Source organism: Oryx dammah, unplaced genomic scaffold (genome assembly GCF_014754425.2).
Source record: "Oryx dammah isolate SB20612 unplaced genomic scaffold, SCBI_Odam_1.1 HiC_scaffold_16, whole genome shotgun sequence".
Classification (NCBI taxonomy): Eukaryota; Metazoa; Chordata; class Mammalia; order Artiodactyla; family Bovidae; genus Oryx; species Oryx dammah.
The window spans coordinates 2,722,546-2,747,506 of record NW_024070200.1 but is presented as its reverse complement, the minus strand read 5'-3'; the positions used below and the strand labels follow the sequence as shown (position 1 = coordinate 2,747,506).

The following is a 24,961-nucleotide window of genomic DNA, read 5'->3' as shown; positions in this document are numbered from 1 at the left end:
CAGACTCTCTGGTTATCACGGGAGGCCTCTCTGTGGCGCAGACTCTCCAGTTGTGGTGCACATGCTGAGTTGCTCTGAGGCATGTGGGATCTTAGTTTCCCAACCACGGATTGAACACACGTCCCCTGCTTTGCAAGGGGGATTCTTAACCACTGGACGCCCAGGGGAGTCCCCAGAAAATATTTTTCTTATGCATCCCATCCCATCCCCAGCACCTGCCATATTTTAGTTTACCATGTATCCTAAATGTTTTTCGTTTGACTGTTCTACCACTCAACTCAAAAGCTGAAGTCTGCTCTTCGTACACTCTTTAGTTACCCTTAAATAGCTAGAGGCCCTGGTGACTATGCTAAGTGTACTTCTATTAAAACTTTTGCACGGAAGGTTGTGCTTTAATGAGTTATTTACTCCAGTGCTTTCTAGTCCCCGTTTGTGACTTTGTTGGGAAAAAAAACTGAAACCTCATGCACAGGGGCGGCAGGAGTGGCTGGCTGAACAGACACGTCAACGGAGGTGAGGAGCCCAGTGCCGGGCGGGTGCCGGTGCTGCTGGCCGCCTGCATTGGGGCACCTTAAACCCCTAGGGATGCGGCAACAGAGGTCAAGGGTGCACGGCTGAGGACCGCCTGTCCTGCCCAGGAGGCCTGGGACGCATGCTGGGAGCCTCTGCAGTCAGAGGCCCGTGCCGCGTTCTTCCAGGCCAGTGGCCACGGCCACAGGGAGGCTCCACACGGATTTTCCTCTCACAGGGTCATGGCGAGAGAGAGGGGAATCGTGTCTGAGTTTGAAGGTGCCGTGTGCACACCAGCCCCACGTTCCTCTGCACACGGAGCTGGCTGACAGCTGCCCTGTGCAGTCCACGCAGCACAGGGGAGGAGGTGTGGCTGGCCGGCCGTGTGGCGCTCTGCTAATGGGTGGCGAGGGTTTCTCTGCTGTTCTCAAACTCTCCTTAGACTAGCCGGCACCCTCTTGTTGTCTGACTCCTTTGGTAGTCATTGCTACCTCCTACCAGCTTTATCTTAAAGGGTTATAATTCACCCTTTACGGTATACAACTCAGTGCTTTTTAGTATATTTGCAAAGCTCTGCAACCATCCCTGCTCTCCAATCTAGAACTTTCTCACCTGGAAAGAAACCCCTGGCCCACCGGTAACCACTCCCCTTTCCTCTCAGAACCCTCACCCCGCGGCCCGGGCAGCCACCCGTCTCCTTTGCGTTTCTATGCACTTGCCTGGTCTGGATTTTCCTATTTCATGTAAATGGGATCTTCTCATTGGTGGTGTTTTTATCTGCCATCTTTCCCTTAGTGTCGTCTTTTCAGGGTTCAGCCACACTGTAGCACGAGTCAGTACTTCATTCCTTTAATGACTGAATAGTATTCCATTCCATTCCTTTCTACCAGGGCTTCCTGGTGGCTCAGCTGGTAAAGAAACCGCTTGCAGAGAGGGAGACCTGGGTTCAGTCCCTGGGTTGGGAAGATCCCCTGGAGAAGGGAAAGGCTGCCCACTCCAGTATTCTGGCCTGGAGAATCCCGTGGACTGTAGAGTTCATGTTGGACACAACTGAGTGACTTTCACTCAGGATTCCACTGTGTGGATTTGCCATGTTTTGTTTCCCATTCGTTAGCTGATGGATGTTGGGTTGTTCCCACTTTCTGGCTGCTATGGATAATGCTGCTGTGAACACTCTTGTAGAAAATTATATGGACTTGTGTTTTCAGTTCTGTTGGGTCTATAACTTTACGTGGAATTGTGGGGTCATGTGGTGATTGTATGTTTAACTTTCTCAGGAACTGCCAGACTGTTTTCCACACTGGCTGTACCGTTTTACATTCTACCAGCAATGTATGAGGGTTCTGATTTCTCTATACCCTTAATGAAAAACTTTTTTTTGGTCCAGTTTGAAAAGCCTGTCTTAGTGGGTGTAAAACAGTACTTCATGGTGGTTTTCTTTAAAAAAACAGGGTAAAAAGTTCACTGAAACAGGAAAAGCTAAGTTTTATATTATGGGGGTTACTGAATGTTCTGATTTGTATTAGAACAGTCCTATAAGAGTGAAAAAGTTGGTTTAAAGCTCAACATTCAGAAAACGAAGATCATGGCATCTGGTCCCATCACTTCATGGGAAACAGTGGAAACAGTGTCAGACTTTCTTTTTTGGGGCTCCAAAATCACTGCAGATGGTGACTGCAGCCATGAAATTAAAAGACGCGTACTCCTTAGAAGGAAAGTTATGACCAACCTAGATAGCATATGCAAAAGCAGAGATATTACTTTGCCGACTAAGGTCCGTCTAGTCAAGGCTATGGTTTTTCCTGTGGTTGTGTATGGATGTGAGAGTTGGACTGTGAAGAAGGCTAGTGCCGAAGAATTGATGCGTTTGAACTGTGGGTGTTGGAGAAGACTCTTGAGAGTCCCTTGGACTGCAAGGAGATCCAACCAGTCCATTCTGAAGGAGATCAGCCCTGGGATTTCTTTGGAAGGAATGATGCTAAAGCTGAAGCTCCAGTACTTTGGCCACCTCATGCGAAGAGTTGACTCACTGGAAAAGACTCTGATGCTGGGAGGGGTTGGGGTCAGGAGGAGAAGGGAACGACCGAGGATGAGATGGCTGGATGGCATCACTGACTCATGGACCTGAGTCTGAGTGAACTCCGGGAGTTGGTGATGGACAGGGAGGCCTGGCGTGCTGCGATTCATGGGGTCGCAAAGAGTCGAACGCGACTGAGCAACTGAACTGAACTGATACAGAAAGGAAAGCTGATCTGATTCAAATTGGCAGTTTCTGTTATAATTCAGTTGAGTTTTTTTTAATTTAGATATAATTGATGTGTGGCCTCGTATTAGGTTCCCGGGGACGATACGGTGTGGCAGTTATGCGTGTATTGCCAAGTGATCACCGCAGTACGTCTAGTGCGCCTGTCGCGATGCACAGTCCTCTCTCGCTCTGCGGGCTTCAGGTCCGCCCTCTCGGCGCAGTCCTGTCTTGCGCCGCAGGCTTCGGGCCTCTCGGCCTTGCGGGCCTGCGGTGCAGTGTTGACTGCGGCCACCGTGCTGGCCACTGCAGTCCCATGTCCTCACGGTTTTGATTTGTGTTTCCTGAAGGGCCGTGAGCATCATGTATGCTTATTCATCATTTATGTATCTTATTTGGGGAACTAACATATTCAGGTACTTTGCTCATTTTTTAATTGGGTTACTTGTCTTTTTACTACTGAGCTATAAGGCTTTTTCATATATTCTGGATGTGTGCGTCTCACGCGTGCATACCCACTTGCTCAGTCGTGTCCCAGACCCTTATGAGAATTATGATTTACAAAGGTTTTCTCCCACTCTCTGAGTTGTTGCTTCACTTTCTTTACGGTATCTTTTAAGGCGCACAGAATTTAATTTTGATGAAGGTCGTCTTACCTCCGTTTTCCTTCAGTTGCTCATACTTTTGGTGTCATCGAGAATGACATGAAACCATAAGCTCCTCTTCTTTCAGCATCTAGATTCTGGAAGAACCTCTAGGGAGCAAAGCTAAAATTGGGGGATGGAAGCTTTATTTGGAGTGCTATATTGACAGTGGGCTTCCCTGGTAGCTTAGTGGGTAAAGAATCTGCCTGCAACGCAGGAGATCCCGGTTCGATACCTGGGTCGGGACGATCTGCTGGAGAAGGGATAGGCTACCCACTCCTCTATTCTTGGGCTTTCCTTTTGGCTCAGTTGGTAAAGAATCCACCTGCAACGTGGGAGACCTGGGTTCGATCCCTGGGTTGGGAAAATCCCCTGGAGAAAGGAAAGGCTACCCATTGCAGTGTTCTGGCCCAGAGAATTCCGTGAACTGTATAGTCCATGGGTTCGCAAAGAGTCAGACACAACTGAGCGACTTTCACTTTAACTATAACTAACTGTTGACTGTGGGTTGATCAAAGCTTAGCCCAAGAAAATGCCAAAATAGAACAAATTCAAATGAAAGGACCTCCAAGCTGTGCTCTGAGTAAAGTAGTGACTGCTCAGTGGGCTGTTCAACATTAACTGTTTCAGGCACTTCTGTTGAATGGACCACATTCTTATTCAGTAGCTTCCAGTGTGCTGCAGAAGTGCACTTCGAGCTTGTCGCTACAGAACTGGTTCCTGTGGGGAAAACCAGGCTTTACGCTTGCACAGGCCTTTTGCTACGCTCTTCCACGCTCTGCTGAGGATCAAGGCCTGGGCCGCCTACTGACTGCAGGAGCCGCAGTGGAGCGCCAAGTCCAGGCAGCGTGCCACAAGCTCGGCTGGCGGCCTCTCAGGCGGGGCTTTAGGACAAAGCCTGCCTTTAAATTGACTTTCAGATTAATCTTCGAGTTGCAGAAGTTCCTGAGAAGACTAGTCCAGTGGCAGAGTAAGGAGGGTACGAGGCCTTGTGAAATGGTTTAGAAAGTCGGGATGGTTTGGTTGAATGCAGGTATTAGAACGTGGATGGTGTTTCCGTGTTTTGGTCATAATCGTCCTCTTTCTGCTCTGTTGTATTTACTGCTGGGCATGAGCGTCCTGGTCTCCAGGTGGGATGTGTGTGCAGCTAGTATGAGGAGGCTACAGCAGGCCTCGCAGGGCACAGAGCAGCGAGGCCACAGGGGCCTCCGGGACCAGCGGCAGCTTCCCCGCCTCTGTGCCCTGCGCTCTCCTCTGGGAGCACCTCCCTCCTGCGGTAGCTCTGGGGTGAAGTTTTAACCAAGTTCTCAAAACAAATGACTCAGTTTGCAGACTTGCTAACATTGGGAAGGATTTGGAAAAAATATTTATAGTTGTGTTTAGCATCGTTTCTTTGGAGCTTGCTGCTTTGGTGGGAGCGTTTTCTCTCCGTACTAGCGGTTCTTCTAAAGCAGCACAGCTGATGGCGTGACTTCACAGCACCGTGGGCACTGTGGGCACCGTGAGCCCCCCACCTGCGCTGCCCACTGCTGCCTGCAGAGGGGCTTCCCTGCCCTCCTGTGCTCCCCGCCTCGCCTCTGGACAGTCCCTGCTTCTCCTCAACATGCCCGGTGTCCAGGCCTCCCAAGGTGGGTGGCTCCAGCGGGTCTCCGGGGTCGTTTACTTGGCGTGGATCACAGCTTTGTCTGGAAGAGAGAGAGACCAGCAGAATCAAGACTCATGTGACTGGCAAATGGTGAAAACTTGTTTTAAATTCAACTGCTGTAGGTATTTTTAGCTATATGAACAACAACTAAAAAAAACAAACATGCAAGCGTGGTAACAGGTAATCCCATGAGAATGTCACGCTCACAGGTGGTGCTGGTGGGGACGTAAGTTGATGCTACTTTACACAACCAGATCTCAGAGAAGTTCACAGCTCCGGGCAGTAAGGCTTGCTTCAGAGAGGCGTTAGAGTGAGAGGGGACCCTGCCCGGCTGGGACCTCACAGGGAAAGTGATCCTCACCCTCTCTACTACCAGCCAGGCCGCATGGACATCCCTGGATGCAGGTCCTCCACCACCACCCCCCCGCATGGCTGGCGAAGGTCACTCAGGCGGGGACAAGATGGCAGAAGGAGGTGGCACCCACACCCCAAAGCCAAGCTCTGCAGGTCCAACCTGGTGCCTGCTTCCAAGAGTCTTGGGGTATTCTGAAGACTCATGTTCCCTCTTAACATCAAAGTACAAGGCCTTGGGGTAATTAAACCAGATTCCTCTCATTGCATCTGTGGCACCGTGGGCTAAATCCCTCCACACGGCCCAGTGAGCGACATTGCACAGGAATAGCGCACGGCGTCCTGGGATGGGGAGCTGGGAGCTCCACATGCCAAGCTTGGGACACAGTCGCATCTGACAGTCCCTGGTTTTTAAATATTTTATTTCTTTGTTCATTCATTCATTCATTCATTCATTCATTTGTCTGCACGAGGTCTTCACTGCAGCACATGGGATCTTCGATCTTCACCGCAGCGTGTGGCATCTAGAGTTGTGGCCCTCTCTTAGTCGCTACATGTGGGATCTAGTTCCCTGACCAGGGATGGAACCCTGGCCCCTTGCATTGGGAGTACAAAGTCTTAGCCACTGGACCACCAGAGAAGTCCCCCTGGTTTTTAATAAGAGAAGGAGAAGGGCTTCCCTTGTGGCTCAGTGGTTAAGAATCCATGACACGCTTGGGGCTGACGCGCGGGGATGACCCAGAGAGATGTGGGGCCCCGGCCCCCCCCGCCGTTCATGTTTGGGAACGCTTGTACACCTGTGGTGGATTCATGTCAATCTATGCCAAAACCAATACAGAATTGTAAAGTAAAAAATTAAAAATAAATAAATTAAAAAAATAAATAAATATACTAACAACAAAAAAAAAAGAATCCACCTGCCAATGGGGCACAGCCAAAAAAAAAAAACTTGTATCAAACAGTAAAAATGTTTAAATGAATGCAGAACGGTGCACTGAGCTGTGCTGGGGGGCAGTGAGGGGAGAGGCCGCCTCTGAGGGAGGGAAGTGATAAAGAGACCACAGGCAGAGCGGGGATAGGCCAGGGTCCCAGCCAGGAAGGAAACCCAGGTCACTGAGGGTTGCCAGCTGTGGCTTCTGTGGATGAAATCAGCCTTGAACTCGCAGAGCCAGGGTGCATTTCCGGTCAGCAGCAAGAAATTGGTCTGGCCAGTGTTTCTGAGCAGGGAAAGGCGCTGCTTCGCGGTGTGTTGGGTAGGGTGTTTTGTTGCTAGGGGCAGTTCGTAGCTGAGCACTGTCCGAGCCTGCTGAGACATCAGGTTTTTGTTCTTCTCAGCGCTAAGTCCTGAATCTTGCCCAGCGAGATGCTCTGCAGAGGAGGACGCAGGAGAAACATGGGGTTCCCGAGGAGCCTGGCAAGGGCCTAGGTTCCAGGGAACTTGACTATTGGCCTGGAGAGTCCTCAGTGGACTCCAGGGGCAGCCAGCATCCTGGGCGGCCGGTACAATGGCTCTGGGTGAGGACGTCCTGCGGAGCCACCAGACTCCTCGGCCCGGTCCCCTGGATCTGGCATGCACATCTGTGAGATCACTGCACTGGGGGTGGGGGGGTGGTGACCCGGACCCTGAATGTCTGGGCACAGAAGCCCGTCTGTGCTGGGGCCCAGGCTTCTCCCGGTGACGAGGCTGGCCGCCCCCGTGTGCCCCTGCCAGCTCTGTGGCTGACCCACCAGGGCTCACCCAGGCAGCGTGGTGTGTGTGTACAAACTATGGGACGCCACCCTGGCTGTCTGTACGCAGGTGCCTGGGACAGGCGCGCGGGAGGGTGTGGCGGGCGGCCTTTCCTCCTCAGCCACAGGGGGCAGTGCTGGGGGCGCAGCAGCAAGGACAGCTCACCAGTCAGCTGGGTCTACGCAGTGGGCCACAGTCACCTCATGTGCCCTCCATGGTCCCCACTCAAGAGAACAACTGCCTCTCAGCTTCGTCTCCCTAAGTAGCTTGGTAGGAATCTGTGTCTCCATCCTTCTAGCTCTGGGGGTCTTCATTTGACTCCTGCTGGAAGCAGGAGCTGCCCCTCCCCCAGCCATCCACCCTGCCTCCCCACCTACCTCCTCCCAGCACTGCGGTGCTGCGATGGGGCACACACCCTTCAGAGCTGAGCTGGCAAAGAACTGCACCCCACTGTCTTATCTGCATGACTCCGTTTTTTTTTGGGCTTGAGCATTGTCTTGTTTTTCCATCTGGTTTTCTATATGGTTTACATATTCAGCCTCAACGTCTCCCCGCCAGCTGAGTCCATTTCCCCTCCATACGCCCAGACACATCGGTTCCATCCCCTTCTTGGAGTTGTCTCCCTGGACACCCTGGCCAGCTGCAGTCTGGCCTGCTGCTCTGTCCTCCTGGGGTCACCCTTTGTCTTGATGGTGTGTGGGATCTCTTCTCTCCTGGATCCTGTGTCTTCCTCTGCCTGTCGCTGCTGTGGTGGTTTCTCCTCCGGTCAGTTCCTGAGAAGGGTTTGTGGAGGTAACTTTTGGAGACATTGCATGTCTGAAAGTCTTTGCTCACGTTTGTCCTTGACCTTGTCTTGAGTTTAGCAATCTAGGTTGGAAATCATTTTTCTTTAGAATCTATAGGTTTTCTTCCATCATCTCCTGGCGTCCAGTATTCCTGTCGAGATGTCTGAAGCCATTCTGATACTTGATCCTTGCTATCTGACCTGCGTCTTCTCCCTGGAAGTTTATAAGATCTCCTTGTTCCCAGTGTCCTGGGAGCCGAGAGTAGTATGTGCCTGGGGGAGTCTGTTTTAGTCTTTGTGCCAGGAAGCCTTCCAGCCTGGCGCTCGTGGCCTTTGTTCTGGGGTATGTCCTGTGCTCGTGCTGGCATCTCCTCCAGGCCTCTGCCTGACCCCCACCAACCCCCTTCCCCCACCCCGCAGGTGCTCTTCCTGGGCCTCTTGCTTTTGTGCCAGGGTGCTGCTTTTCTTGCCTTTTCTCTCCTATTTTCTTTCTCTTACTCTTTTATCCCATTTTCTTCTTCATCCTGCAGTCCCTCTACGGGGCGCTGTCTGAGCCTTTTGAGACATCAGTTTCTTGTTCTTCTCGGCGCTGAGTCCCAAGCCTTGCCCAGTGAGCCCCTCCACAGCGGAGGACACAGGAGGAACATCAGCTGCCCTAGGAGCCTGGCGAGGGCCTCTGGCTCAGGCTCCGGGGAACTCGCCTGTCGGCCTGGGGGCGTTATTTCTGTTAAAATACGTATGTATATAATATACGTATGTAAATGTTAAAATATGTTTATATATACTTTTTTCCTCCACACTCTGTATGACTTGTGGGATCTTAGTTCCCCAACCAGGGGTTAAACCAGGCCCTTGGCAGTGAAAGCACTGACTCTTAACCCCTGGGCCACCAGAAAATTCCCTCTGTGATTATATTTTAATTTCTGGACACTCCTGTTGCTGTTTCACAGTTGTTGAGTCTTCTCTTGCCCTTAAGGATGTGTTTTCCTTTCTTTGATTTTTTGATTCTGCTGGGTGTTTGTTGCGGAGAAGGCAGTGGCACCCCACTCCAGTACTCTTGCCTGGCAAATCCCATGGACGGAGGAGCCTGGGGGGCTGCAGTCCATGGGGTCGCTAAGAGTCGGGCACGACTGAGCGACTTCACTTTCGCTTTTCACTTTCATGCATTGGAGAAGGAAATGGCAACCCACTCCTGTGTTCTTGCCTGGAGAATCCCGGGGATGGAGGGGCCTGGTGGGCTGCCGTCTGTGGGGTCGCACAGGGTCGGACACGACTGACGCGACTTGGCAGCAGCAGCAGCAGCAGGTCTTTGTTGGGCTTTCCAGGTGGCGCCACTGGTAAAGAACCCGCCTGCCAATGCAGGAGACAGAAGAGATAAGACCCCCTGGAGGAGGGCGTGGCACCCACTGCAGTGTTCTTGCCTGGAGAACCCCATGGACAGAGGAGCCTGGGGGCCTACAGTCCGTGGGGACTCACAGAGTCAGACAGGACTGAAGTGACTGAGCACAGCACAGACCTTTATTGCTGTCCTAGGGCTTTCTCTCGTTGGGGTGAGTGGGGGCTACCCTGTAGTCGTGGCGCACAGGCTTCTGATTTCGGAGGCTTCTCTTGTTGCAGAGTACGGAACCCTCGAGTGTGGGCTCCATACTCGCGGCTCCCAGGCTTAGTGGTTCCGCAGCACGTGGGATCTTCCAAGACCAGGAATCGAACCCATGTCCCCTGCATTGACAGGTGGACTCTGATCCGCTGTGCCACCAGGGAGGCCCTCCAAGGCTGTTTTGAAGTTTCCTCCCCGGCTGAGACCCCATGTCCCCGAGGTGCTGCTTCCTGTCTCTCCTGTGGCCTCTCCACACAGAGCTTTCCTTAGACGATGGTGGTCTTGTGCACTTGGTGGGTGGGGGGTGAGCGTGGGTGAGGCTTGCTGACGGTGGTCTCTCCGTGGTGGTCAGGCCGTGTGGTTTGCTGGGGGGAGAGGGGCTTCGCTCGGCTCCTGAGCCCTGTCCTGCTCGTCCACTGCCTCCCAGCCCCGCGCATGGTGTGGCCGAGCTCTGCTCACGCCATCGCCCCTGGGCTCCCCACACTCCTGTGAGAGGGGAGGACGGGGGTATCACTGCCCGGGAGGCGGTGGGCGTCACAGCTCTTCGGCAGCTGGCACCCCCGCCCCGCACCAAGCACCAGGGCGTCGCATGCCTCTTCCCCCGCTGGCCGAGTCAGGGCCCCTCCGAGGACGCGCCCCTCCTGCACCCCTTCTTTGGCTCTTCTGAGCACCCTGGGTGTCGAGGTGTCAGGGGCTCCTGCACACGTGCGGTCGTCTGATGCCCTCGGTGGTGCTGCCTGCAAGGGCGGGGATAAGACCTCCACAAATGGAGGCTCACGCCGTTGGCCAGCACAGCTCCATTTTGAGGAAAAACACTTCTGACAGCGGCCTTTATATCCCACCCCACCCTGCCGGGGCTCCATTTGAACACCTGCTGTTTTGAGCTTCCATCTCCTCAGACCCCGTCCTCCCTGGGGGGCTGTGACTCCCAGCCAGACCCCCCGGCCTTCCAGCCGTCCCCTCACCACCTCTCAACTCGTCGACCCAGAGGCCGAAACGCCCAGGGGCCCTGTCCCAGCTGACAGGTGTGTGCGAGTGCCCCCCAGGGGGCTCTCCCGGCCTTCTCCCGGCGAGCAGGCCCCCAGCACTGGGCGCTCAGCTCTGCTGCGGACTGTGTAGAAGCCCTCGGAGCACCTGGGCCAGCACCCTGGGGTCAAGTCTCCATGGACTCGGAGCACAGCAGCGCTGGCGCCCTCGCTGACCCGGCACGTGGCCTGCAGTCCGCTCCCCAGCACGGCCACCCCTGCCAGCCCGGCTCAAGAGGCACAGAAAGTGACCTCTGCCCAGGAAACCTGTTTCTGAGTGTTTTCCTTGGCACATCCCCCAGCAGCTGGCAGCTGCTTTGTCTTACTGGATTCCGAGGTCATGCCGGGGCAGGAGTCACCCGTCACCCTCTGGCTTTGCCATCAGCAGCGAGAGGAAGAAAGAAGCCGGAAACTTTGCTCCAGTCCAGAGCCCGCGTCTGGTGGCCTCGCCCAACTGGGTCAGCAGTTCCAGCAGCACAACTCACCCTCCAGAGAAAATCCTGGACTTCAGCCAGACACTTTTAACTCTGACAGCAGAGTAGCTCCCACACAACTGCCCTGGGGGCCAAGGCGGCGTGCAGAGTGGGCTCTGCGGGCCTTGGGTGGAAGACACCCCCAGGCTGCCCCGCAGACCCCAGGGCAGCCGGAACCACCATGCCCCAGCCCCGGAGCACGAGCACCTAACGGGAGCCCCGCAGGCGATCTGCCCTCTGCCAGCTGAGGACGCAGAGCCCAGGAGGGGAGTGCGGGTCTGCCCCAGGCAGCACGCTGAGAGCTCACTGGCCCTGTATGTAGAGACGGGCTCTTCAGCCCCGTGTCCACTGTTCAGGCTCCTGTGAAATGAGCAGATGAGAGGCGGCACGGGATCCGCTCCAGGGACGCGACGGAAGAACTGAAGTGACCAGACAGAACTCAGGAAGTGCGGCAGCCTGGGGCCACGTGCCCAGGAGCTGAATGTGCTGGAGGCTTGGCGGCCTGGGGCTTCACGCTGCTGCCTTGGGGTGCTCAATCCAGACCCCGCATCCTCCAGGAACATCTCCCAGATGTTAGGTGAGCGTGAGGTTCATTCGGACTGAGGTTGGGGGAGCGTGCAGGGGAAGGAAAGCATGACTGGCCGCCGTGTGGGGTCAGGGTTTCTCTTCAGAAGCGTCTTTCTCAGTGGGGTCTGTGTGCCCAGCAGGCTCCCCGGTTCCCTTCGGTGTCCCCGAAATGTTCGTTCATGTGAACTTTATCCAAGGTCACATGAAGTCCCTGCTAGAGTGGTTTGTCTAGATAAACATTTACTCTGGCTGCAGAATTTTTGACTTTTTTCTTTACGCCTGGATTTATTCACATTCCTGGGCTTCCCAGGTGGCGCTAGTGGTGAAGAACCCACCTGCCAGTGCAGGGGATGTAAGAGACACAGGCTCGCTCCCTGGGTCAGGAAGCCCCCCGAAGGCGGGCATGGCCACCCGCTCCAGTATTCTTGCCTGGAGAATCCCATGGATGGAGGAGCTGGCGCTGCAGTCCATGGGGTGGCGAAGAGTCGGATACGACTGAAGTGGCGAAGCACGCATGCACACTCACATTCTGGCTGAGGGAAGCGTGTGTGTGCACATGTGTGTATTCATTCCTTGGGATAAAGGCCCAGTCTGCCAGAAGTTTGGAGCCCTCTGGTCTGAGCCCTGGACACCTCATTTCTAGCCTCAGCTCTGGCCATGGGCAGGACCCTTACTTCTCAGCCTGTTTTTGTCCATTTTCTCACCCAGTACGTGAGGGAGTTGGGCTTAACCGGTCTCCTAGGGCCCTTCCAGCCCCAAACTGGTTTGGGCGAGCCCTTGGCTCAGACCAGCCAGAGTGTTCTAGAGAGGCCGTGCTGACTCACTCTCCTCCCGGGGGTTCCGAGCGTTGCTGTCCCCCAGACGCCAGTTACGTGGGGGATTCTTGAGCAGAGGCTCTGTGCCACCAGCCGTATGTGGAGCTCTGAGGGCTGTGAAAATGAAAAAGTATGATGGGTTCTGAGTCCACCCAGCCTTGAGGGGAGTGAGCGTGGGATGGCCCTGGACGGGTCCCCTTGGGCTGGTGGAGGGGGCAGTGGCTCCTTCAGGAGGCCTGTTTGCTGGGCGCCAGAGCCACGGGGCCTGGCCAGCCGTGGGGCCAGAAGGTGCTGCTGCTCGGGGAGGGCACAGGGGCAGGGGTGACCTGCAGCTGGCAGGGGCCTCAGCCTGTGGTGCCAGCCAGTCGTACAGCCCCGTGGGCTGGAGGCCGGCTTGGAGGCCCCTGAGGCCGTCAGGCTGTCCACCAGGCCCCGAGCTGGCAGTCTCGTGAAACAGGGTAGAAAGGCAGCGCTGATGAAGATGGCAGAGTGAAGGGTGGGGGACCTGTGGGTGAGCCCTCTCTCTGCCTCCGGTGCCACCAGAGGAGAGGCGGATGACCAGGGCCGTCGGCGCCCTCTGCGTCTTTAGTCACCAGAATAATTTCTCCTGTGAGGGCATGGTCTGTTTTTGTTTTTAAACTCTCACTGGAGTGTAGCTGATTTATTACAGCGTTGTGTTAGCTTCAGGTGTACAGCAAGTGAATCAGTTACACGTATATGCACTTTTTTTTTTTTTTAAGATTCTTCTCCCATATAGGCCGTTACGGAGTACCGAGCAGAGTTCTTGTGCTCAACAGCAGGAAATTCTTATTAGTTACCTATTTTATATAGAGTAGTGTGTATGGGTCAGTCCCAATTTCCCATGTATCCCTCCCTCCCTATGCCCTTGGCAACTGTAATTTGCTTCCTACGTCTGTGGCTGTGCTTCTGTTTTGTAACCAGGTTCGTCTGCACCCGTCTTGGATCCCACGCGTCAGCAGTGCTGGAGGGAATTTGTCTTTGTCTTTCTGACTCCCTTCACCCCCTCTAGGTCCATTCACGTTGCTGCAGAAGGCAGCATTTTATTCTCTTTTCTGGCTAAGTGATATCCCGTTGTGGACACGTAGCGCATTGTCTTGACCCATCCCCTCGTCGGTGGGCCTCTGGGTTGTGTCCGTGTCCTGGCTGTCGGAAACAGCGCCGCGGTGAACTTTGGCGTGCACGCATCCTTTTGAATCGTGGTTTTCTCCAGGTATATTCCTAGGTGTGGGATTGCTGGGTCATATTGTAGCTCCAATTTTAGGTTTTTTTTTTTAAGGAACCTCCACACTGTTCTCCATGGTGCCTACACCGATTTACATTCCCACTAACAGTGTGGGAGGGTTCCTTTCTCTCCACACTCTCTTCCAGCATTTATCGTTTGTAGGTTTTTTGACGATGGCCATTCTGACAGGTATGACATGGTACCTCACAGTACTTTTGATTTGCATTTCTCTCATAATTAGTGGTATTGGGTATCTTTTCACTTGCTTTTTGGCTGTCTGTATATCTTTAGAATGTGTGATCTTACAGCTAACTTAGCAGCTATCGTCCAAATTCTTGGGACATCTACTAAATGAGAAGCTTGGAGTCAGGTTGACAAGTACTGTATGTAACTGGATGCCAGGGAACACAGAACCCGTCCCGCTTCTATTACATGTTATCGAGGCTCAGAAGTATTTTCTCTGCACTTGGGAATTACTATGAATCCCTCACCTGAGAGCAGTCACCCCGGGCCCCACGTCGGGGCACACAGCAGCAGGACCTTTGGAGTCCTGGTTTGGGAACAGTCTGTCACTGAGAACTTCACCTCTTAACCTCAGACACCCCTTAACATTGTGTCTAGTCAGGATCTCAGTGTATAAAATAAATTCTAGGAAAGAGTAATGGCTTGTCCCGTAACACTGATGACTCGGAGTAAATGTGTTACTTGTTGGTAATGATTAGTGATGAGTGTTTATCTTTTGAGAACATGGGACAGCAGCTTGAGGTGTTGATGGGCCTGAGCAGCCCCTTTGATTTGTAAACATCAGAGCATGTTGGTGGCTGTAATCTGGGTGCTTCCAGAAAGCGGGTGTGGCCCCTCCCCATCACCCGCCCTGCAGCTGCTCTTTAAAGGGGACTTAAAACTAAGGAGCAAAAAAAAAAAAAAAAACTAAGGAGCAGGCGCACACCCACACACGCTCACACACGCACAAACACACACACATTCTGTCTCAGTCTTTGGAAGCACACTAAGATTATACATGGTTTTTTGGTTTTTTGTGTGTTTTTTTTTTTAGCATTTCCAAATGATTTTTAAATCTTAAATTCCTTATTTACCCCATTTTATAAAACAGCATCCTTCTTTTCTCTTTTTTCATTTTTGTGGTTTTGAATATGAATAAACCAGAATTCAAGGCTGCCTGTTGCTTTTCCTCATTGAAATGTCTATTGCAGTGACTGCAGACTCACAGGCTCTGTAAGAAACCAGAGACCCTGCGTACCTTTACCCAGTCTCCCCCAGTCGGTGACTTTCTGCATAATGATAGCACATGGTTACAACCGAGCCCTGTCTGCTTTTTATTTTTTTTTTTTAATTGTGGTAAAATACACATACGTAAGACTTACCACCTGTGACATTTGGCACGTTCACAACGTTGTGTAATCTCTGTCACTACATGTTACCGGGACAGCTTCGTCGTCCCAGAAGGATGCCCTGCGCCCGGTGAAGTCCTCCTGCCCCCCAGCCCCTGACAAGCACGCATGTGCCTCTCTCCGTGTGGATTTCCCTCTTCCGGATGTTTCTGTAAAAGGAGTCACGCGACACGCGGCCTTCGCGACCGGCTTCTTGCACCGAGCATCCTGTTCTCAAGGCTCATCCGGGCCGTATCGGTGTTGGTGCCTCCTCCGTTTCTGTTGCTGAAGGCCCTCCATCGTGTGGCTGAGGCCAGACTCTGCCCCCTGCTCATCAGTGGGCGGACGTTCGGGTTGCCTCCACTTCGGGGCTACTGTGAAGAACGTTGCCATGAACACTGGCGTAGCTCTGTTTGAACATCTGCTCCAGTTCTCGAGGTGTGTGTCTAGGAGTCGGATTTCTGGGTCCCGTGGGAATTCTATGTTTAATAACCTTTGGAGGAACTGCCAAAGTGTCTTCCACAGCAGCTGCACCGTTTTACCTCCCCAGCAACATATATGAGGGTTTGTGTTTCCCCGTATCCTTACTAATTCTTTTTTTAGCCATGAGTGTGGAGTGAAACTTCGTTGGGGCTTCACTTACACGCCCCTCGTGACTGATGACGTTCAGCCCCTTGTCATGTCTCTGTCGGCCATCTGTACATCTTTGAGGAAAAGTCCACTCACGTCCTTTGCCCTTTTAAAAATTCAGCTATTTGCCTTTTTGTTGTTGGGTTTTATTTTTCTTGTTGAATTTTAAGAGTTCTTTATTCTAGATACTGGATCCTTATAAGGAGAAATTTCTCCTGCTGGTTTTTTTTTACTTTCTTTATGGCGTTCTTTGATGTACAGAAATTTTTAATTTTGATAAAGTTCAGTTTATCTTTTTTGTTATTGGTGCCTATCTAAGAAACCAATGTGTGATTTAGCCCTTATGATTATTTTTGATCCATTTCAGGTTATTTTTATACACGGTATGAAGGATCCAACCTAATTCTTTTATGTGTTTGCTCTCCAGTTGTCCCAGCACCATTTGTTGAAGACTGCTCTTTTTATTGAATAATCTTGGCAACCTTGTCAAAAATAACTTGACTATATGGATTTACTTCTGAATTCTCAATACTGTTCCATTAATTTACATGTCTTTTCTTATGTCAGTATCACACTGTTTAATCACCGTGGTTTTATAATAGTTTTGAAATTCCAGGTGTATTCTTTTTTTAATATTTACTTTTATTTGTTTGGCTGCATCAGGTCTTCGTTGCATCACACAGGATCTTGCATTGAGGCACACAGACTCTAGGTGCTGCCTGCGGGCTCAGTAGCTCTGGCACACAGGCTTAGTTGCTCCACACCATGTGGGATCCTAGTTCCCCAACCAGGATCGAATCTCTGTCCCCTGCAGTGCTAGGTAGATTCTTGCCTGGACTACCAGAGAAATCCCCAACTGTGTTCTTCTCCGAGATTGTTTTGGCTGTTCAGGGTCCCTTGCAATTCCGTGTGAATTTTAGGATCAGCTTTTCCTTTCTCTGAGAACCCTAGTCGGGGTTTTTGATAGGGATAGCGTTGAGACGTGTAGATGGCTTTGAGTAGTATTGCCTTGCCTGCTTCTGCACCATAGAGCAGAGTGGTGTTTTACAGAAGGCTACAGCCCACATCACCTGGAGAGCTGGTGTGAAAGGTCCCTTTTGGGCTCCGGCCCCAGAGTCTGATGTGGAAGGTCTGACCCCGGGCCCAGAAGGGTGCCAGTTTCACAGGGTCCGCACACGAGTCCCGGGGACTCCCAAGCTTTGAGAACCACTGTGGTCTTACTCATTTTCCTCAGGAGGATCTGGGGTTCAGCAGGAGTGAGCCTCCCAGTTTGAGATGGCCAGCTCTTGCGAGAACAGTCTTCCCAGCCATCTCCTGTTCAGCCCGTCTTGGCATTCTGGCCCTATTTGACCGCAGGAGTCAGGTCATTGGAACATGTTCCAGTGACTTTTGTGAAGCAACCTCTGCTGGGCCATGTTCAGGAGCTTTCAGGGCAGGTGGCAGAGGGTGGGTGTGCTTCATGGACTCTCCCAGGGCAGGTGTCTGTCTTCCAGCTGCTGCCTCCAGCTTAACCCCTCTTCTCCTGGAGGCCGGGGCAGTGTGCCCGTTGGACCTGTGCTGAGTCCTCAATTCAGCTGGGAGGCCCTCTTATTCATCGCGTCTTGTTTCTTGCCATCTGCCCTCGGATATGTTTCCAAACCTGTCTGTCTGAACACCTCCAATCTCAGAGCCCTGGAGAGGCTGTCCACGTTCTGGTTCTCACCAGGCCGCTCACACCAGCCACCCAGAGAGCCGGCCTTTGAGATGCCTCGCTGGGCATTCTGGCTGTGGTGTGCAGGTAGGGTGGGGGGTGTTCGTTGAAGACACTTTTGTTGTTCCGTTATTAAGCCATGTCTGACTCGTGGCAACCCCATGGACTGCAGCACGCCAGGCCTCCCTGTCCATCACCATCTCCTGGAGCTTGCTCAAACCCATGTCCGTCAAATCGGTGATGCCATCCAGCCATCTCATCCTCTGTCGTCCCCTTCTCCTCCTGCCTTCAGTCTTTCCCAGCATCAGGGTCTTTTCAAATGAGTCAACCAAAGTATTGGAGCCTCAGCTTCAGCACCAGTCCTTCCAATGAATATTCAGGGTTGATTTCCTTTAAGATTGACTGGTTTGATCTCCTTGCTGTCCAAGGGACTCTCAAGAGTTTTCTCCAGCCCTGCCCTGGCCAGTTTGCAGACAGTGGCACACAGGGTGAGACAGGTACTGCCCGCCCGCCCGGCAGGGGCACCTGGGATGGCCGAGCCACTGCCCGTGCAGCGGGGGCCCTGCCAGGAGCACGCGCTCTTCGAGCACAGGGACGAGCAGAGAGGCCCCTCTGCCTCCAGGGTGTGTGCACGCGGGCGGCTGGGGAGCCCGAGAGGCCCCACGCGCTGAGCTCTCCTGTCAGGCGGCCAGCTGCTGCCAGGTGCTTGGCGCCCTGGAAGACTGAGCACCACCACCACGCTCTGCACAGACACGTCTGCTCCTTCTGCAGGTGGGCCTTCCCCTCCGGTCACCTGCCGGACCCCACGTCCTGGAGTGGCACAACCCGCCGTTCCAGATCCTGGCTGAGCACAGGACATGTCCCAGTGCCGGGTGGAGGGCTGCACGGAGGCGCTCGGGACAGCAGGGACCGGGAGGAGCACCTGGTGACGCGTCCCCTCACCCTGCAGACCCCCGCTCTGGTAGGGAGAGCAGAGGCCCAGCCCGCGGGTGTCCACAGAAGCCATGGGGGAGGACCGAGCGCCTCGGAAGGAGACACATGGGAGTCTGCTCTGAGCACGCAGAGGCCCATCCAGAATCTCCAAGAGAGAGGCGGGCCTATGGCCACAGGATGCCCTCACCATCTGTCCCGGTCAAGGTGCCGCAGGAGGATTTAAAGCGCCGGGAAGAGAAACAGGCAGCAGTGATGGCAGAGGCGCTGCCGGGCTTCTCCTCTTGGCCCGCGGGCACCCAGGACCCAGCCCACCGCCCTCCTGTGCTGGGCCCCATGATCGACCAACTGACGGAGGCCAGAGGCCATGGGGGAAGCCATGGGGGACCCGCATATTCTGGGACGGGACCCCCTGTGTGGTGACCGGGGTGCAGGGAACAGCCGCCATCCCCACTACATCCTTAGACACGTGGAGTAAACGGTTTTCCCCAACTGTTGTAAATGGCTTGCGACACCTGGAGTAATGGTTTTCATTTAAGGAGGAAAAAAGTCTTCTCCAGCACCACAGTTCGAAAGCATCAGTTCTCCACCGCTCAGCCTTCTTTATGGTCCAACTCTCACATCCATACGTGACTGCTGGGAAAACCATAGCTTTGATTAGACAGACATTCATCGGCAAAATGATGTCTCTGCTTTTTAATACGCTGTCTTTAATAGGAGAGTGAAGAGGCAGGAAGGGAGCTTGGTGGGGAGGCACTTGAGCAGCGTGGGCTCCAGCTGACCCCGTGGGCAAGGGGCAGGCTGGGAAGGAGATGGGCATGCTGCTGAGGACTGTCTGCCAGGCTCTCCAGGTGGCGGGGGCCCAGTCCCACACCTGTACTGTGGGCCCACAGTGCCCTGGGAAGGCTGCTGACAGGCAGCGGGGCAGGGGCCAAAGGGTTCTGAGTTAGCTCAGAGCGGTCCAGGGGGTTGGGGAGCCCGAGGGCGGAGAGCAGAGGGGCTGGGGGGGTGGGGGTGTTCCCCCTCCTCCCTGCCCTCCTCCCGTCCCTCCTCCTGCGTCTGCACCAGCCGTTGCTGCCTCCCTTTCCAGGTCCCCTCACCCCAGCACAGCCTTCCATCTGTCTCTCCATGTTCCGCTCATCCACTACACATGGCCCTGAAAGTCCGCGGCTTCTACCACAGTTGACAGCTGTTACCTCTCGGGGGTCTGGGGTGTGGGCAGAGTCCAGTGTGGACGTCTCCTCCCTGCCTCACCGCAGTGGGGCTTCAGGGGCATGCGTTCTCTCCCTCCTCGGGACGTCCACACCGCAGACTTCACGCCCCTCCAGACCAGGCTCAGCTCTGCCTCCTCGATGCTGACGTCACATTCTTCTTTTGGCCCAAGAAGTGACAGACGGGGTTCCAGGGCTGGGCACAGACCCCTGTCTCACAGGGGCCGAGGAACTCACGGCCCCACCTGACACGGGAAAGCAGAGGCCCTTTTACTGTTGACATTCTCAACTGAGCCGGATTAGGGTGCGCCTCAGCTCCCAGCCCCGGAGCTCTGATTGCACTTCACGGACAGGGTGCTGCGGGCTGTGATCAGCTCGTGCCCACACCGGCCGGCTCGCGGTCCCAGGGGTGTCAGCGGGCCTGGTACTCGAAGCGCCGTGAGGACACAGCCCCGCCGTCTCCGCTCAGGCCTCTGCAGCATGAGCGTCCCCGCCCCGAGCCCTCTGTGGGACGGGGTGTCTGCCTACCGCGCCTGCCAGCTCGTGTCCTGCGATGCTCTCGGCAGCTCCGCACAGCTGGCCCGGCCCCACTGGCCTGACAAGCGGCAGAAGAGAGGGGCTTCGGGTGCGAATGAGGAGGCTCACCTCCCAGACCCCGCCTCAGCCTCCTCCCCAGACCACCGCCCCCTTAGATCGAGCTCGCGGACAGGGTCACCTGCCTCCTGCCCAGGGGCCCTCTGTCCCAACATCCTCGACAGCAAGTGCATTTTCTGGTGACTTTTATCTAAGATCACGCTTTCATTTTGAAGTCTTTAAACCAACAAAATGGAGAGGCGGCGGACTTCCCTGCTGACCCAGCGGTTAGGACTCGGCGCTTCCACTGCAGGGGCTGCGGGTTCGCCCCCAGGTCAGGGGAGTGCCGTGTGCAGCGCGGTGCAGCCGAAACAAGGAAGCGCATTTCGGGGCGGGCACTGTGAGCTCTGCCGGGCTCGCCCAGAGCCACGCCCGCACAGGGCCACGTGTGTGCTCTCCAGGCGTGATGCTGTGAGCGCCCTCAGAGGCCAGAGCCCCGCCACCTCCCTCCCCGGTGGCCCCTGCCGTCTGTCCCCGCCTGCACGCAGCACACCCCCCTCCCCAGCCCTGGACCCAACACGTCTTCTCCTGGCCCCCCTCCCTCCTCATCACCCGGCCCCACCACTGGGCCCGGCCACTGGAGAGCTGGGCTCTGGGTTTGGGAGGACGTCCCTTGGTCTGGGTCTGCCGGGTGCCTCTGTCCCCGCAGGGCTGCCCCTGTGCCCGCCGTTCCCGCCGCGGCAGGCTGCCGTGGGCTGGGGGGGGACTGCCCCCTGCAGTCACACGCCCCCATCTCCTTCCCCGCTTCCAGCCTGCCGGGGTCACGTTGGTCAGTGTCCACTGCAGCCCCGACGACCAGACGCTGTGGGCCCTGGACAGCAGGTGGAACGTGCACGTCCGAGCTGGGATCACCGAGGAGATGCCGGTGGGGACCGACTGGGAGCACGTGCCAGGTAGAGGTGGCGGCCACACAGGGCTCGTCAGACCACCGCCAGCAGGCCTCTGCCCCGTCGCCCCACGGTGGGGACCCCACCAGCAGAGCGCCAGCTCCCGGTCCCTGGGGTTCCTCGTGGGAGAGTCATTTCTGGACCCCTGGGGCCTCTGGTCCGAGGCTCGCGGCCGTGCCTGCCCAGCCAGCAGGGCGTCCTTTCCCGGGTCTCCCACCCTGTGCCCAGGGGAGAGCAGGCTCTTGGGGAGGGCCGGCCCATCCCTTCTGCACCCCGGGTCTGAGGACAGACACACGCCCCGTTTGCCTGCAGGGCTGCAGGCCTGCCAGCTGGCCCTGAGCACCAGGGCCGTGTGGGCCCGGTGCCCCAACGGGGACCTCGCCCGCCGGTATGGCGTCACCGGCAAGAACCCTGCCGGGGACTACTGGAAGAAGATCCCTGGGAACGTGACGTGTGTCACAGGCAGGTGCTGGGCGCCGGGGCGCCGGGGGGGGGTGCAGGGGGGCTGCTCCCACTAGGCTGGCTCACCCAGACGAGACCCATCCCAGCGTCACGCCTGACGGCCGCCCAGCACCCAGACCCTGCCAGGGTCGTCTCCCAGGAAGAGGACGGGCTGCGGGCCCGCCCGCTGGAGGCCGAGGCGGCCACGGCGCAGGTTGAGGGGTGCCCGGGGCCACTCCTAGGCAGTGCCTGCAGTCGAGGAGCCCTGGGGAGTAACAGTATGTGGCCGGCTCTCGCCCCGCAGTGACCTCGTCAGACGAGCTGTGGGCAGTGGGCCCGCCCGGCTACCTCCTCCAGCGGCTGACGAGGACGTTCAGCCACTCGCACGGGGCCCAGGGCAGCCACGCCGCCACCCCCCACCCCGAGGACCTGGAGGACGAGTGGGAGGTCATCTGAAGGGGCTCCGGGAGGGCAGACGCCGGGCCCCGAGCGGGGACACAGTCGGCTTCGGAGTCACTCGCCCTGGACACGCCTTGCCAGCCCCCGTCAGACACGTCTAGCCAGCTCGGACGGCCCACTCTTGCTTTCATCTGCGTCTGTGTTCGTCTGCGTCTCGTCCCGGAACCCACAGCCTCGGCCGAGGGTCGAGCCATCGCTGCGGCAGCAGGGCCCTCTGGACTCCCGGGTGGGGCCGGCGGCTGCTGCGGTTGCATGCGCTAGTCCCCACCGTGCGCCGCAGCCGCCGCCTCAGCGCCGGCGGCCCCGAGCCCGGATCAGCGCTGCCCTCTCCCGAGCGCACTCCCGCCGGGGCCCCGCCTCCATCACGGGCCCTCCCCTCCTCTGAGACGCGGGTCCTGGCACACGTTCCCTGCAGACCCGCTGGATGGGAAGCCAGCTGTGCCAGGGTGGGGGCGCACGCACGCACGCACACACTCCGCTTTGGGGCCTGGCCCGCCCCGGTAGACACAGCTCAGCCAGAACAATAAAGGCCGGTGGGCGAACGGAACTGACGTGTGCGCGTGAATCCCAGGCGGCGGGCCGGCTGTGCGGCCTGAGCCCCGCTGTGACGCAGGAACGTCTCAGTGACACTCAGCCCGCGCTGCTGGGGCATCACGGAACCCAGGCACCCTCAGAGGTGAACCCCCTAGTGATTGCCTTTTGTTTGTTGTATTACAAACCTACATGAGATACCTCATCTGAAGTCCGATCTTACACGTCTGAAATGTATTTTCTGGACCCAGTGGAAGGCCTCGCCTCTTCATGTGGTCTGTCCTGAGCCCGCGCTGTCCGCTGCGTGTCCTCCCCAGGCAAGGCAGCCTCCGTCAGCGGGCATCCACCTCGGGAGGGTAGATGCCCTCACAGGGCCGCAGCTGGTGCCTGTGTGGTCCGTTGCTGCGTGTGGGCACGTCAGACTTCGGTCCGGGGCCTCGGCCCGCGGGGCCCACTCGCATCGCCCGACTGAGCGGCAGCCAGTGTCGCCCGGGCAGGACTCCGGCTGAGCTGCTTTTTTTAGCCTGCCCTTGGCGCGGGACCCTGTTACTCGATGCCTGTTTTCTACTAGGCAAGTGTGTCCGAGAGCCCGTGGGCCACAGGTGAAAAGCGGGAAGTAGCACTCTGTGACAGGACCCAGCCAGGAGGACGAGAAGCCGCAATGCCCGCTTGCACCTCGCACCTCACCCCTCACCCGGCCAGCACTTCACGCGTGCCGACAGCGGAGGCCCCTGTCCCGCGCCCGCTGAGCCTTGCCTGGCCCCTCTCCTGCTCGGCTCTGCTGAACCCGCGGGACTTCAGGGCAGTGAGCCCCCGTCTGGTTTGATACTTTCGCTTCAGTGCTTTGTACGAATTTCCTTTCTGGTTTTTCAGTTGTGCTTTGAGACCGTGCAATAAACTCGACCTCTCCCCACCCAATCCAGTCTGACGTCTGAAGGGGAGAAGCTGCCTTGAGTGGTGCTCGTGCAGGCTGTTCCCGCCGGTGCCACTGGAACTCTGCTGCTGGTGTTCCCGGCCCAGCTCCCCACCAGGAGGGTGTGCCCGGGGGCGGTCCTGGGGGAATGTCACTCCAGAGGTGCCCCTGGGGGCAAGACCACGGGCCTGAATCTCCACCCACGATCCAAAACCAGATACCAAAAGTGCCCTGGTGGAAACCAGCAGGTGGAGAAAGATTGTGTTCAGGACACAGCAGGGTGGCCAGCCGCGTGCCAGCAAACGACCTGAATGAGACACGCCAGTCGGGCGAGAGCCGGCCGGGTCTTGTGGAAGACTCCGAGAGCGCCTGGCCAGGAAGGCGTGGCCAGCGTTCCCGAGAAAGCCACGGACACCACGCAAAGACGCCAGTCCTCTCCAAGGCACTTATGGCGTTCTCTCTGTCTGTCAGACTCCCCACTGGGATTCTTTCTGCTGGGGGAGGCAGGGAAGGCTCCATAAAATAACGTTTGTGCCTACAGACGTGCCCCGAGGGTCTCCCAGCTCACTGGGGCTCCTGCGAGACCCGGCAAGGGAAAATAAGTTGCTCGAGGCGGCACAGCGCGCTGGGATTGGACCCAGCTCCGGGGGCTCCAGGCCTGTGCTGGGAAGAAACAGGTGAGCGGTGCTGGGTGATGACGGGCCGTGGGTGGGTGGGCAGTGACATCGGGCGGCCCAGCAAGGACCACAGGGAGTTAGCCAGATGGAGGGGGGAGGCAACTGCGAGCTGGTGTGGACCTCAGCCTGACCGCTCCGGTGAAGCAGATACCAAGTGGACGAGAGAACCTTAAAACCAGGGGGCAAAGGACAGTAGCTGACTTCTGGATGGCAAGCACTTTCTAAACCCTAAAGTGGTGGGAAAAGTCAGAGGAAAATAGTATATTATTTCAATTAATTTCTTCAAATTATAATGATCTTATACATTTTTTTAAAAACCCATAAAACTAAAAGGGGAAACAATTGCAGCAAGTCAGAGGAACAGCTGAGACGCACCTGTGAACAGGCGAAAGGGCACTGCCTTCTGATCCCCCCGGGTGCACGTGGAGCCGGCAGCAGCCTTACAGCCCTCACACCCTGAAATCCCCACTTCTAGAAACCTGTCCTCAAGAGCAAACCCGAAGTCAGGCATACCCCGGCAGCATCCGTAGTAATTGTGAAACACTAAAAACAGCTGATTAACAGCAGCTGACCTTTGGGAACATTCCTCTCGAGAAACAGTATGCAGCTGTTAAAACCGTGTGCCCTGGAAGAAATCTGTGCCGAGCAGCCTCTCAGGCCGTTTACTGTATCATGGCTAACTCTCTGGGGCGTGGTAAGGAGAATGTGGCTTTGTAGGACTTCCTACATAGGAAGATAACACGCGTTCGCGTTGCTCTCTTCTGCCTTCTGGTGGGTTTGAAACCTTTCATAGTAATTCCAGGGCACACAGGAGGGGCAGACACTACACACGCAGCTGGCCTTGGTGGCTGGTGGTCGCCTGTAGTGTGTACCTTTTTGTATCTTTCGAATTTGAGCCATGTAAATGTATTATTTATTCCAAAAATAAAATTTACATTTTAAA

General features: G+C 55.9%; 1 protein-coding gene and 1 pseudogene across 5 annotated transcripts in view; both read left to right on the top strand.

Moving 5' to 3' along the window:
- TECPR2 (tectonin beta-propeller repeat containing 2) overlaps nt 1-24,961 on the top strand; it is a 102,886-nt gene extending 77,925 nt beyond the window's left edge. For 4 of the 5 annotated variants that reach the window (XM_040256877.1, XM_040256876.1, XM_040256875.1 and 1 more), the window contains exons 18-20: nt 20,862-21,003; nt 21,310-21,459; nt 21,743-24,961. In XM_040256877.1, the coding sequence (XP_040112811.1) occupies nt 20,862-21,003; nt 21,310-21,459; nt 21,743-21,894 (444 nt within the window). In that variant the 3' untranslated portion in view covers nt 21,895-24,961. Of the gene's footprint in view, nt 1-1,400; nt 2,114-20,861; nt 21,004-21,309; nt 21,460-21,742 lie in introns of those variants that run through there. The other variant, XM_040256878.1, reaches the window with a different exon arrangement.
- On the top strand, nt 17,767-20,411 carry LOC120875175 (annotated as a pseudogene).